The 15459-nt window shown below is 35.3% G+C and overlaps 2 protein-coding genes across 3 annotated transcripts; both read left to right on the top strand.

Annotated features, from left to right (window-relative positions):
• On the top strand, positions 1–12656 carry rpgrb (retinitis pigmentosa GTPase regulator b). Of its 2 annotated transcripts, XM_058790967.1 has the most exons (17): positions 1–123; positions 722–847; positions 931–1023; positions 1550–1612; positions 2416–2574; positions 2706–2855; positions 3876–4034; positions 4114–4269; positions 4398–4522; positions 5216–5407; positions 5588–5735; positions 6349–6443; positions 6887–6946; positions 11030–11257; positions 11398–11446; positions 11765–11862; positions 11950–12656. In XM_058790967.1, the coding sequence occupies exons 1-17, from the start codon at positions 93–95 to the stop codon at positions 12127–12129; spliced, it is 2112 nt and encodes a 703-aa protein (XP_058646950.1). In that variant the 5' UTR covers positions 1–92; the 3' UTR covers positions 12130–12656. The 2 variants fall into 2 exon arrangements, with proteins under 2 accessions (XP_058646950.1, XP_058646951.1); XM_058790968.1 differs by lacking the exons at positions 11030–11257; positions 11398–11446; positions 11765–11862; positions 11950–12656 and adding an exon at positions 7205–11020.
• Positions 12657–12734: 78 nt separating this feature from the next.
• dynlt3 (dynein light chain Tctex-type 3) lies at positions 12735–15330 on the top strand. Its single transcript, XM_058790971.1, has 5 exons — positions 12735–12888; positions 13351–13392; positions 13588–13711; positions 13858–13935; positions 14929–15330. Exons 1-5 carry the CDS (start codon positions 12862–12864, stop codon positions 15003–15005), a joined length of 348 nt encoding a protein of 115 aa, XP_058646954.1. The 5' UTR covers positions 12735–12861; the 3' UTR covers positions 15006–15330.
• Positions 15331–15459: the final 129 nt, after the last annotated feature.

Here is a 15459-nt window from a genome sequence, read left to right as displayed (position 1 = left end):
AGAACATGTAAAGCGGACGATTCTGTCATATTAGAAACTTCTTGGTCACACTTCCTAGAGCCCAGCGTAAATAAGCTGATTAGTCGGGGGAGATGGCCGGAGAAACAGAAGATGAAATCCCTGGTAAAATATTATGTGCTGCATTAGTGATCAAAAGTGTAAACTGTTTTGTTATTTTCAGTGTCGACACGTGTGTTTCTTTAACTCTATTGGCAGTTTATGATTAGCCTACAGGCTATATAACGGTGCCAAGTTACATAGTGGAAGCGAATGATGTACTATGTAAACATGCCTTAACTGCTTTTATGCCCTGCTAATACTATATTTATCCAGGTTTATAAGTGTAAATGGCTGCTTGTGTTTTGTATTTTATTCGCTGAACACTCTGTCCCGCTCTTTCATTGACGCCTGTGGCTACCTGTCGCCAAGGCAACCACGCCATGTGGTCACGCCTCTCTCTCTCTCTCTCTCTCTCTCTCCCTGTTCTATGAATTAATCAATTAAGTTTAACCATATGAATATGTATATATACATATAACCAGAAACTTCAACTAAAATCATTGCATATCATTACAAAGCAATATGGCGTAATACTGTATTCTTTTATGATAAAAACAGCTTGTTTTTGATAACAACATTCATCTGAATAATTGCACAAAGATAAACCACCAAGATGGCGACATTAAATCTGTCTGTCTATATTGTTCTATTTTTGTTTTAGAATCCGGAGCCGTCTTCACTTTTGGAAAGAGTAAATTCGCAGATAATGTCCCCAGTAAATTCTGGTTAAAAAATGATGTACCTTTGAGAATTGCCTGTGGAGATGAGCACACAGCACTGGTGACAGGTATGATTTATGATTTTAGTGGTGGATATTGGTAAGTCTTATTCCATCATTTTGTGCATTCATCCTGTCACTATTGTGTTTAGAAAATGGGAAGCTGTTTATGTTTGGCAGCAATAACTGGGGACAGCTGGGCCTCGGAACAAAAACCACTGTGAATAAACCCACTTGTGTGAAAGGTAGGACAGACTGTCAGTCAAAGAGAGGGCAGTACTGAGTGTTTTCTGCCATCCACAGCTGATAAATCATTTACACAGACACATTTCCCATGCTGTTTTGTTTATATAATATATGTGTGTACTGTGAATATTTATTATGTATATATAAATACACACACATACAGTATATATTTAGAAAATATTTACATGTATATATTTATCTCCGTATAATTTAATTTATATATAAATATATTTAATATATAAACATAACATATTTCTCTTAAATATATACACACAAGTGTGTCTATTTATATATATGTAATAAATATACACAGTACACACATATATTATGTAAACAAAAACATATTTTGGATGCGATTAATTGCGATTAATCATTTGACAGCACACACACATATATATATATATATATGTGTGTCTGTGTCTGTGTATTTATATGTGTGTGTGTGTGTATGCATATTTTTTTTGGCATGAATAATTGCATTCAACATTTTTCTGACATGCTCTGACTGTATTTGTTTTCTTAAAGCCCTAAAATCAGAGCGAGTGAAGCTTGCAGCCTGTGGAAGAACTCACACACTTGTTTATACATGTAAGTTTTATGCAAAAATGACAGAATAGTTGCTTTATGCTTTTGAGTCTAGTACTTCAGTGCCTTTTTTAAAAAGGTGTAATGTGTTTTCTCTTTCGTCTTAATTATTTACATATTTTCTCATGTATTTACTTATTCCATTAGTCGAGCCAGAAGTTGACACAGGAAACCAAGGCGAACCACTGAAATAAACAGAGCAGTGTTTTGAAAGAGCCACAGGGCAACATAGGGGAACTCTCTGGGAATTAACAAGAGGGTTTTAAGAAAATGGGTTTTAAAATGGGAAAAAAATTACACACATTACCTTTAAAAAGAAAAAATTTAGTATGTTTAGAATTATTTTTAAAATTGTTTTAAATCTATATTACCATTTTAAAGTCTGGATGTTTTTATTTAAAAATGAATGTTGTGATATATTATTATAATATAAAATAACTTTTTTCTATTTTAATATATTTTAAAATGTAATTTATTCTTGTGATGGCATGTTGAATTTTCAGCAGCCATTACTCCATTGCTTCAGTGTCACATGATCCTTCAGAAATCATTTGAATATATTGATTTGGTGCTAAAGAAACAATATATTATTATCAGTGTTGAAAACATTTATGTCACACTTTTTTGTTTGTGTAAACCCTGATATATATATATATATATATATATATACATACACATTTTTTTTTACAGAATTATTTGATGAATAGAAAGTTTAAAACAACAGCATTTATTTGCAGTAGTAATAGTGCTAAATACTTTTTATTGATTTATCCTTACCTAAAATAGTTGTTTTCTTTACTGAGCAGCCCGTGGTAACCTTTATGCCTCTGGAGGGAATAATGAAGGACAGCTCGGTCTCGGTGACTGTGATGACAGAACTTCCTTCCACCTGGTGGACTTCTTCAGCAAACATGGACCAGTCAAAATGCTTGCTGCTGGTTCCAATACATCTGCTGCCCTGACGCGTAAGAGTTCTGTTCCATCTGCCTTACAGCAACAGAGCCACCTGCCAAAAACATGTGGGGGTAACATGACATGCATAAGATGCAGCAGCAAGTATTAACAGTAATGTAACAATATCTCTGTGTCATCTCAGAGGATGGCAGGCTCTATATGTGGGGCGACAACTCAGAGGGCCAGATTGGATTGGGGAGGGAGAGTAATGCACTGACTCCTCGGGAGGTTTCTGTGGGGAAACGAGTGTCCTGGGTGTCCTGTGGATATTATCATTCTGCCTTTGTTACTGGTATGTATACCACTGCTACCTCATTATACTTAACATTCACTAGTTGTATTTAACTGTGAATATTTTATTATATTTAAATTAGTGCTTTCAATTGATCAAAAAAATGAACTAATCGCACATTTTTCTGTTATTAATCATATTAATATATTTATATTGTCATAATTTCACACTGATTCTCTAAATAATGGAGAAACAACATAAATGGCATCTTTTTGCTAAGTATCAATGATACCAATGCTGTTGATGATGTCTAAAGGCATTTTTTCCTCAATTTCAGCTATTAAGTTTAGCCATTTAACATTACAGAATAATTTAAAGTCTATTTTTATTTTTAATAGGCTTTGAAAAATACATTGCGGTAAATATATAATATAATATGTAATAATTTAATATGTTAAACTGAAAAAGAAAAAGAAAAAAATCACACAATTAACATCTTTATTTTGACCGCCCAATTTAAATATTATAAAATTGTATAATAAAACTTTTTAAATAGTATGATTTTGATATACTGTGAATAAATATAAATTCTAAAATAATAATATTACAATTTTAATTTAATAATTTTTACTCTAATATGTTATCTCTTATTTTAGTGAATTATAACATATAATACTAGTTACAATAATAATATTAAATAGAATAGCATTTATTTATAATAAAGCATAATATTATTAAAAAGTTTATTACATTAATATATTTAATACAAATTTAACTACATAATATTGAATTATTCTTTTATGAGTAATATTTGATGTACTTGTATGTATAATAAATATATATATATATATATATATATATATAATTGATATAAATATAGCCAGGTGATTTAAGAACTGTACTTAACTGTTTGTAATACCTGCATTACATTTTAAATCTCCACTTTTTGGACTATTCATTACTTCCTCCTCATGATCCATACAGCTCTGTATGGCAGCATTGAATTCATAAAATGTTCATTATTTGACCTTCTGTGAAGGCTGGCTTGTTGCTAGGTGATGCTTGTTTCATTTGTTGCAGTGGATGGGGCCTTGTTCACATTTGGAGAAAAGGACAGTGGGAAGTTGGGCTTGTCCACAGAGAAGCTGGCCAATCATAAAGTGCCTCAACAGGTGGCTGGCATCTCTGATAAAGTAGTACAGGTATCTTGTGGAGGAGGGCACACAGTGGCGCTTACAGGTAGGAGAACATATTTTGCTTTGTTGTCTTGTCTTTCTTTTTTGTGAAGACTGAATTTTATGCATGTCTGGTAACGCAGAGCACGAGGTGTATTCGTTTGGCCTGGGTCAGTTTGGACAGCTCGGTCACGGCACATTCATTTTTGAGTCGCGATTACCCAGAGTGGTTGAACATTTCAGGAGGGGCAGAGTTAAACGTGTGGAGTGTGGAGAGAACCATACAGCGCTGATTACTGGTAAGACATGCTCAGAAAACCACCTGATAACATTCTTTATGTACTGTAATACATTTGATATGATATAATTTCCTCTAAAACATATGCCATTTCTGTTTGTTTATAAAAATCTGACATGCTGGTTGCAGACAGTGGCCTCTTGTACACCTTTGGTGATGGTCGACATGGAAAGCTGGGGCTTGGAGAAGAGAACTTCACCAACCAGTTCAAACCAACCCTGTGTCCAAGATTCCTAGACTGTTATGTACATTCTGTACGTATCACTGCCTATCTACCTTTTATAATACAATATACATTTTATTTCTATCAAATATATACATTTCCTGTTTTAAAACCTCATGAAATGGTTTGACAAATGCTATTTTCATAACCCTGTTGACTTATACTTTTTGTTTCAAAAGTAAATGGTCAGAAAATATCAAAGGGCCTTTTGCTTTAATTCTTTTATTGAATTTATCATTCATTTCGCAAAAAGATGATCTTTCTTCAAAGTTCTTTAAAAAAATACTGTAAATGTATAACCATCTCCAGTACTACTATTTTTAACGCTGATAATAATTAGAAATGTTATGTGAGCATCAAATCAGCATATTTGATTGATTTTTGAAGGATCATGTGACACTGAAGACTGGCGTAATAATGCTGAAAATTCAGCTTTGCCATCACAGGAATAAATGATATTTTAATATATTTTAAAATATCAAATAGTTATTTTAATCTGTTATAATATTTCACAATATTACAGTGTGTACTGTATTTTTGATCAAATAAATGCAGCATTGGTGAGCATAAGAGACCTCTTTCAAAAAAATTTCAAAAATCTTACTGTCCCCAAACTTTTGAATGCTAATGTAAATGTGTTTTGTTGTGACATACAGATCAATATAAGCCACAAAACTCCTATTTTGATTTCATGGCATCTGTAAACAGTGTGTATGTTTTTCAGGTTACTTGTGGTGGGTGTCACATGCTTGTGTTGGCAAAGCCCAGGCCTGAAGGGTCAGAGGAATTGATCCTGGAGGAGGATGACGTTACAGAAGACTACTTTGTGAAATCCTATACTGAATTACTGGGGGACACGCAAAGCCAGACCACCCTACACAGGAGTCTCTCGGCTCGGGTCAGACGCAGAGAACGGGTGGGTAGATCCTGATGAATCAAAATGAGTGCAACTGATTATAAAATTGGACTAGTGGCAGTGTATTTTAAGATGGATAATGATTGTGAAAAATAATAATGTTTAATATAGTATATTACCTAAACAATCACATAAATGAGATAAATATAGATTCTAAAGTGAGCTGCTTTTCCTCTGCAGGAGCGTTCACCAGATCAGTTTGGACAGATGTTTCGAACACTTCCAGCCCTGAGTGGAAATCAGCTGAGTGCATCTTTATCTGTTCCCAGCCAGATCCATCAATCCCATAGTAAACAACCAGGAAAGATCCCTCACAGCAGTCTCAAAAGTAACAAAAAACAAAACAACAACAAAAAAAACTGTATTAAAAGGGCATATCTGTGGTTTCATTTATTAATTTATTTATTAATTTACACTATTGTTTAAAAGTTTTGGGTTGGTGTGATTTCTTTTTTTATTTAGCACACATTCAGCACACATCTGGACACATTAAATTTCTAAAGTCAGAGTAAAAACTATTATTCTGTTACAAAAGATTTGTATTTCAAATAAATGCTGTTCTTTTGAACTATTTAAAGAATCCAAAAAAAATGTGTCACAGTTTTCACAAAAAACATTAAGAAGCACAGCTGTTTTTAATGTTGATGATAATAAGAAATGTTTCTTGAGCACCAAATCAGCATATTAAAATGGATAAGCCTGGAGTAATGGCTTCTGAAAATTGAGGATTATATTACATTTTAAAAATGCTATTCAAAATTGTAATAATATTTCACAATGTTAGTGTTTTTACTGTAATTTTAATCAATGAAATGCAACCTTTGTGAGTATTAGAGACTGCTTACAAAAACATTTTCAAAAATCCTACTGACCCTGAATTTTTGAATGGTAGTGTACATTATTGGGTCTTGCTCAGGTTATATGTCTTCTCTCTCAACAAGTTCCCGGAAAGAGAGAAAAGTCTCTCGACAGAAGCAGTGTGGAGGATAGTGAGAGTGTAAAAGACCTTGGAGAAACCACTGACTTATTAAACCTGGTAGGAGAAGCATACTATTACTTATTAAAGAAGCATGCATGCTTATAGAATATATATAGAAAAATAAGTAGAATTAGACCTTTATTGATTTGGTTTATTGTCATTTTTAATGAGAAATTACTGCTGGTTTTAAACATAAGGGAAAAAAGTGTGTCACGGTAACAGTGTTTATCCGTTCGGACAGGTCACAGGAAAACTCAATACTGCAATGCAAATGCAAATAGAACTAACTGTATAATCATGAATAATTAGGAGAGAAATATAAATAGACTTTCAAACGGAAAAAGTAAATGACACAGACTACATTAAATACAGGCTTAAATTAATAGTTTGAGGTTGCCATTTTATGTAAAATCTGAGTTATGTAGAAAAACCTGTTGAGAACCATTGATAAAAAAGACATAAAGCTCCCAAGTCTAATGTGAAAGTTTCTTTGATTTCAGACTCATGTAATGAAGATGGACCCTAGCCATAAGACTCTAACATTGTCTCCTATGGAGAAGGTAAGAGCTCACCTGGCTGTTCAAGAAATTTGCCATTTAGATGGTCAAACAGAGGTTGAGGAGCAAAAAAAATTATTCTTCAAAGGGCTGCAGTCTTTTAGACCTCTGCTTATGTTTTCTCTTTTTTCATTTCATTGACTTATTCTTCTCATTTACTTTGCAGCTTTAAAGCTCATTCTGCTCTCGTTCAGCCTGCTCTGCATGTTCATTCGTTTCTCTAACACTTTCCCTCTTTTTATCCTCTGCTTCCTGGGATAGAAGAATGTTAAGCTTGTGAAAGAGCACGGTAAGGAGAAGGGGAAGCCAAGAGGCGACCCCGCCCTTTATAGAAAGAGGGCAGAGCTTTTAGCTCGCAAAGCTCTTCCGACTGAGTTACTTAAAAGTTCAAGTGGTAGCTCAGTAGTCGGAGACGGTCTTGGGTCAGGGACTCCCCACAAGAGCCCTAAGAGACATGGTCAGGATAAGGAAAATGTACTTATAGCTTTGGAGGACAGAAGGCCTGCACATCACCAAGCTGCAGGAAGTAACACAAGAATGGGGACGGACATAAGCAGAGCTGGATCCAAATCTTTCCAGCCCAAACACAAACAGCTGATGAAGTCAAGGGATAGAGTTACAGGAAAAGACGCTGGAAATAAAGGACAGATACTTGAGGAACATTCAAAGGTAGAGGCTGAAAGTGAGAAGGTTGCTCACAAGTCAAAAGAAAGTACAAAAACAAACCAAGAAGGTAAAACAAAAACCAAAGGTCGTCCATTGGAAGTCAGTAGTCGGTCTCAAAAGGTTATGGGGGAAAAAAAAGAAGTAAAAACGAAACCCATAATAGTTGTTGAACAATATCTTGAACAGACCACGCATAAAGAGCAAGACCCAACAGGTAAGAAGATCTCAAAAGAGATTTTACCAAAAGCTCAGAAGATGAAAGGTGAAATGAACACTGCTAAGACAGAAACCAAAGGTTTTGTCCCACAGAGCAAAAAGTTAGATTCAAAAAGTAAAAGGACAGTGCAAGAGCTCTCCACTACTTCACAACAGTCCTCTTGCCAAGAAGAAATTTCTACAAAGAAGACTAAAAAATCAAAAGCGGAACAAAGCCAATTGCTAGTAGAGGACAAAAAAAAGGGGTCTACCACTATCTCAGAAGCTGCCTTCAAATCTGAATCAGAGTCAGAGCAAATTAAGGAAAATCCTCTCACCAAGGTGACATCTTTTCTCCAAGATGTGGGAATGGGAAGTCCTGCTCGTTTACTTGGAGATACAGCAGTCAGTCAGTTCCTTTCCCAGTCTACCCTCCAAAAAATGCCAAAACCTCTTTCAAAACAGAGAACTCTGTCTGACGTTTCATCCCTGAGTGAGTCTTTTGAGGTTTCAGGACCAGAGGAGACAAGAGAGGCCAAGAAGACGGCCATCACCATCAACGTTAAGGCAGAACCAGAAACTTCAGACGGGGACTTCGAAAGAACCAGCACTGAGTCCAAAACCGAGGCTCATTCTGAGGTGGGCACATATAGAAAAAGTGAGGAGGAAGGAGGAGAGGAATCGGAAGAGGAGGAAAGCGAGGGATCGGTGAACAGAAAGGAAGAGAGTGAGGAAGTGAATGACAGAGAAGAAGAAAGTGAGGGATTGGTGAACAGAAAGGAGGAGAGTGAGGAAGTGGATGACCAAGAAGAGGAAAGTGAGAGCAAGACCCTAGCAAGTGTTGATGATTCTGAGGTTGATGATGATACCACGATCAAAGCTTCTAGTGAGGAAGAGGAAAGTGAGGAAGAGGAGAAAAGTAAAAGTGAGGCAACAGAGGATGTTGAGAGTGAAGCTGAGGAAGAGGAGAGTCATGGAATAGAAGATGAGGAAGAGGAAACAAGTGAGATAAGTAGAAACCGTGAAGAAGAAAGTGGAGAAGATGAGGGTGAAAGCAAAACAAGTGAAGAGGAAGAAGAGGAGGAGAGTGGAGAAGAATCAGAGGGAAAGACAGAGAGCAGAAGTGACAGATCAGAGGAAGAGTCAGATGAAGAAGAGGATGAGGAGTCCGAGGAGAAAGATAGTGAGAATGAGGAAGAAAGTGAAATGGAAGGTGACAGTGAGGCAGAGGAGGATGAAAACGGTGAAAAGACTAGCAAAGAAGAGGAGGAAGATTCAGAAAAGCAGGAGAATGAGACTGAAGATGATGAAGATGAAGGGGAGAGTGAAAACGAAGCAGAAGAGGAGGAAAGTGAGGAAGATAAAGAGGAGAATGAGGAAAGTGAGGAGAATGAGGAAGATAAAGAGGAGAATGAGGAAAGTGAGGAGAATGAGGAAGATAAAGAGGAGAATGAGGAAAGTGAGGAGAATGAGGAAAGTGAGGAGAATGAGGAAGATGAAGAGGAGAATAAGGAAGATGAAGAGGAGAATGAGGAAGATGAAGAGGAGAATCAGGAAAGTGAGGAGAATGAGGAAGATGAAGAGGAGAATGAGGAAAGTGAGGAAGATAAAGAGGAGAATAAGGCAGGTCAAGAGGATGAGGGTGAAAGTGACAAAGATGAAGCAAGGAGTGAGAATGATGAAGAAGAGGAAGAAGAAGAGAGTGAAAATGAAGAGGAAGAAGAGCAGGAGAGTAAAGAGGAAGAAGAAGAAAGTAATGATGAGGAGGAAGAAGAGGAAGCGGCAGAGGAAGAGGAAGCAGAGGAGGAAGAGTCTGAAGAAAGAGAGGAGACAGAAGAAGCAGAGGATGAGGAGGGAGAAGAGGAGAACAAACAAGAAGAAGGGCAAGAGAAAAGTGATGAAGAGGAAGAGGAAAAAGAGAAGGCCAAGAGAAAACGTGACAAAGCGGCTGAATCCACCAAACCAAAGTCAAGTGTGAAAACATCAAAACAGCAGTCAAAAACCAAACGGGGCCGAGCGCAAAACGATCAGTCAGATGATGAGTCCCATGAGTCTAAGCAGTTTTGGGATGATGTTCTACCTCAATACCTCAATCTAAAATAATTCAGCAACCTCAACCCCTATCTTCATATCTCTGACTTAATGAGATTGTTTCATATTTGCCTTTTGTGTTCTTTCTTGCTTTGTGCTTTTGTCAATTATTATTCTTGCAATTTCCTTCATGGCAATCTTACTAAATGTATTGCTTCACATTTTTCATTTAATTTTATTTATTTTACAAACTGTTTTTATAAGTAATTATTTGCCCAGGCAGTAGTGAAGACCTCATGATGTGCCTTAGGATTTATCTAATGGACAGCCATGTTCTTTTACTAACAAATGTGCTTGATTTGTCAGTAACCTTGAAACACCCCTATCAATGACTTGAAATTCTTAAAAATACAAAATTATGTACCAATCTTCTGCCTTTGTCAGATACCTAACCATATTAAAATGGCAGCTCATAATCTTTATGACTGGAAGAAAATAATTGGAAAAATTGAGCTCAAGGTTTAGTCATTAGGTAGGTAGCATTTCGTTAAAATTTTGCACTTGTGCTTGTTCTGTGAACTTTTTTGTTACTTATAATAACCAATAAAACTTTTCATTTACTTCAACTATTTGCATCCGTTTTTTAAAATTAATACCTATGTGTATATATTTACATTTTTATATTTTATTTCTTTTATTTAAAAAGCACAGATTATCCAGGGACTTTATAAAGACAAAATTCTGTATGGATTAAATGAAGAAAAATACATATTACATGCAGTACCTGAGAATTTCAGAATATAACATATTTCCAAAGCAAATTTTCATTTGAATTGTAAATATGCAAATATAGAAAGCCATTTGAGATATCACCAACTTGCAAAGCCGTTGCAATCAGGCAGAGTACTGAAAATCCTTCATCGGACAGGTGAGGCTGCCCTCTTTATATTCTATCTCTGTAGAGGTGCTCCTCCTAAATAGATCCCTAGTTCATGTGCCTATTCACAGTACTTGTGTGTGTTTATACATGTAGTTTGTTAGCTAGTTTTAATTTTACAAAAACCAATCAACTCACATGAACCCTCTCCTGCCATTCTAGTGCCTTTAACCCTCTTCTCGCGTTTCACAGTCATCTGTTTAGTCACTGATTGTGTCGTTTTTCATTTTTTGCATGGCCACCATCCATTTCTCCAGCTCTGGACTGATGAGATGAATGGAAAGGTAGAGGGAGTAGATGAGGAGGAAGAATATTTAGATGAAGAAGAGGATGATGAGGATGAAGAGGAGGATGAAGAAGACGAGGAAGAGCATCCAGAGGAAGAAGAAGAGGGTGAAAAGTGTGATGAGAAGGAAGATATTCTAGATGAGAAGAGAAAAGAGACAGAGGAACAGGAGCAAAGCATTACAGAGCCAGACATACAGGTGCCCTGAAACCCTTCACTCATACCATTTAGACTAATTATGCATGAACATAATGATTTAGCGTCACATCAGTAAACAACTGCAGTATTGCTTTGATTCGTTTGTGTTATGTAACTTCTGTTATTTTCTTACTCCTACAGACAAAGCAGATAATAAAAGACGCATCTGTCCCCGATGGACCAAAAAAAGGTTAGTGTTTTTTTCATTTTCACTATTCCTATACAGTCCCCAAGAAAACCAAAATGAGTTTTGTGGTTTTTAGTCTAAGCATTTTTAGGCGCCTTTCTGAGAAAATAGATGTAAACTCAGAATTCTAAGACAAAAAGTGAGAATTGCTAGGTTATAATTCACAATTGCAAGAAAAATCTGAATTGTGAGATAAAAACATGCAGTATATACCTTTTTATATTCTATTCTATATATCTTCTAAGAGTATAATTGCAATGCATATTGCTTATATAAGCAGCTTTTTCTATCTTTCTCTTTTTTGTTGTTGAAATTCTGAAGATTCTGATCCTGCTACTCTTATAAAAGAGGAAACACAGTCAGAGAGGAATGGTGTTACAGAAGACAAGCCAAAGACTCTTTTTGGCTCCAGAAACAGGGTATTGAACCACTCAAACATTTTAATCTTTATGATATACCCATAATCGTGCGTAACGTCCATTGTTTGACCTCTTTCGCTTTTTCAGCTTTCTCTTTTCAAGAGAGTTTCCACCAAAGGCAATCAGGCAGAGATCACCACATCAGGCAAAGCAGCAGCTGACGGTCCCCCTCAAATCCCAGAGACTCCAGAGCCACAGCGTTCTAGCAGTGAAGCACAGACCACAGCATCTAGTCGACCACATTCAGCCACTTGCAATCTGCTTTGACACCTTGTTTGAAACCATATTCTGACTTGAAAAAAGGGATCAGAAGTAGTAGAATCAGCAGTTCAACAAAGCGTCGTCCTGTTGGTGTTGGTGGTTTTAACTGTACTGTGCCTTGTGCTGCAAAGCAGACCTCAGAAAATAACTAGCTTTAACAGAAAACTGAGTTTGGGAGATTGATTTAAGTATAGCTGTAAACCATAATGGTTTTGTTTTGGTACTACATTGTGTAATGTTTTCCCCTTTACATGTTTGCAGTGTCTGATTTGTATAACTTCTTAGCAAATACATTCTCAAAGTCATTACTTGGGAGTAAATTTACCAATATGTGCAGTATATCTAGAAATACAATTATGTTTTATATCTATTTAAATTTGTTGAAAGACTAAGCACCTGTGCACTTTATATATTATAAAAATCTTGTATTGTTCAGGGTAACGTGATATTTTTTTGTTTATGGCATTTTTGTAAGAATCATCTCACAACCTTTGTATTTGACTCGATAAAAGTAAAGGTCAACTCAAAATTGTCATTTTCTTTTTTATTTGAGATAGATAGATAGATAGATAGATAGATAGATAGATAGATAGATAATGAGTGGGAGGAGCGCCACTAGATGGCAGCACTCGATCGTCAGTGCGTTGCTAGCATCAGCCTTTAGTTGTCAGTGAGAGAACAGCTACACTCATCTGAGCTGAGTTTGTTGTCCAGATTTTTGGTTTTCAAGCTAAAAAGATGGAGGAGTATCATTCTGGAGATGAAGTAGGTGTTATATAATGCTTGATATGGTATAACTGGTTATTATGTGTCTTAACTCTTTAAAACTGGTAAACCGTAGACTAGCAGTTAATGCTAACTTGCTAACTGCTTCATCCGGACAGAAACAAAATATTATTTCATCATCCACAAACGTAACGTTACATATGTTCGCGTCTTTACAACATTTGCACATATATAGATGACTTTAAGTTCAATTTGATTTATGTTTTACATTATTGTGTTGTACGTTTTCACATAAAGTGATTCAGGGTGTGGCCAAATCATAACGTTAATTTGAATCATAAATCAAACTATGAATTAAACATCAAGATTTTTGTATTCGTAAACTTTTACTTTACGTATTTTACTTACGTGTACACATTTTGATCTAATGGATGCGGATGTGTATATGCAGTATTAAACCCGTCTGACAGTTTGTTTATCTTTTAAAATCTTTCATTTCAGGTGTCTTTCAGTCCAGATGATGCAAGTAATGTTGTAAAGGAGGTAAAATTCACTATAAAACCAAACAAACACGTTTAACAACAGTAAAAACCCTACATGATCTGTTGTGTGTCTCACTGAATGAATTGCTTTGTTGTTAGTCTCGTGTCTAACTCATGCCTGCAGGATTAACGCTAACCTATTTATTTGAGTGCAAGTCTGCTCCATTAACTCTGTCTGTGTGTGTTTATCGGTCAGTGCATTGAGGGTATTATTGGAGGCGTGGACTACAGCCAGAACAAAGTCAACCAGTGGACAGCCAGCATAGTGGAACACACTCTCACTCAATTAGTCAAACAGGGGAAACCCTTCAAGTACATTGGTATGAGCTTTTCCATTTGAGTTCAACTTGTATGCAAATATCTAATAGGTTATATATCTTATGATATATTTATAGTGCTCTGTCTATGTTTTCACATGGCCAAAAGTGCTGTTGTTGATTGTATGTATATTATGTATCAATTTCAGTCAACTGTGCTGTGATGCAGAAAAGCGGCGCAGGTCTTCACACAGCCAACTCTTGTTACTGGGACACTACCACTGATGGTAAAGCTTTTAGTTCTATATAGCTGCTTTGTGCTTTCACAGTCCCACTGGCACATTGGTCTTCTAACTTAATTGATATGTTTCTGTATAAAGTTTAAATAGATGCATTCCATATTAGTTGTACGTGGAACATGCATTATTTTGCTTATATTTGCAGTTGATATTATATGTCCATATTTTAAAATATGTACTATTTTACTTTTAAATATTTCATTATTTAAAATTTGTATTAAATGTTATTATAGTTTTTTTTTTCTTAATTTTTTTAAATAGTTCTGTTGTGTGACAATTGATTGGTAACAGTTCAAATAACAGTTCCATGTAGTCTCATAAAAAGATTATGGAAATGAAAATGGTAATTGCGACAGTTACAAATCTCACAATTTAGAATGTCTTCCTGCAGTTCTGTGTTTATTTCTCAGAATTTTTAAGAATTGCAAGATATAAACCTTTATCATAATTCTGAGTTTATATCTCATTCTGTTTGTTTGTTTTTTCCTCCACAGAATAAAAAGTCAAAAAGATGTGAAAAAACTGACTTTTTATCTCACAATTCAGACATTTTCTTGCAATTGCAAGTTTATATCTGACAATTCAGAGAAAAAAAGTCAGAATTGTCAGATATAAACACTGAATTGCAAGGAATAAGTCAAAATTTTAAGATAAAAAGTTGCAGTTAGCTTTTTGATTATTTTTTTTTAATCCCATGGGAGAATCAAGCTTTCTAAAAGATACCTGTACAATATTTATAAAATAAAGGGGGAAAAAAGGGTTTGATAATTTTGTCAAATAATAAAAAAAAAGGATAGTTCACCACTAAAACTGCTTAAAATGTCATGTCAGCTGTCTAAACGTGTTCTATTTTATTTATTGCATTTGTAATAAACAATAAATCTTTATAATAAACTATAAATAAAAAAAAGTATTTTTAAGTATCACAATTTTTTTTGTGCGTTTGATTTCATTCTAATATGTGGGTGTCTGTTTTTGCAGGAAGCTGCACAGTCAGGTGGGAGAACCGCACCATGTACTGCGTCGTCAGTGTGTTTGCAGTGGCTATTGCACTATGAACAGGAATCAGGGCGGAGACATACACAAACACAGAAGGATAAAAACACCTTCACTCTAACCATCACATCCTCTGCTTCAATACTGGTTTAAAACCATGTTCAATTTGTCATGTTTTGCCTAATCTATAAACTTTAAACTGTATTGCAAATGCCTGTGTACCACATTGTATGTTTATTTGCCATTTTTGTTTAAATTTTAAAATTTTTTTTTTTTTGGACTTGCAAAGGTAACGTGCACCTTTGCTCTGTATAGGATGAAATGCAAATATGTTGATGCTTAATTATTAAAGTTGTCTGATTTGGGTTTATCAATCCAAAATAAATATATCAGGATGTTTTTTGTTTAGTCTTCAGACTTTTAAGGCATTTTTCATATCTGAAAATGTATTTAAACTCTCAACCAAATACAAACTATGAGGGGGAATTTACAAACAATGCAATGTCACTTTATGGC

This window comes from Onychostoma macrolepis, chromosome 11, assembly GCF_012432095.1.
Source record: "Onychostoma macrolepis isolate SWU-2019 chromosome 11, ASM1243209v1, whole genome shotgun sequence".
In the NCBI taxonomy this organism is placed as follows: domain Eukaryota; kingdom Metazoa; phylum Chordata; class Actinopteri; order Cypriniformes; family Cyprinidae; genus Onychostoma; species Onychostoma macrolepis.
This window is presented reverse-complemented; position numbering and strand designations above follow the sequence as displayed.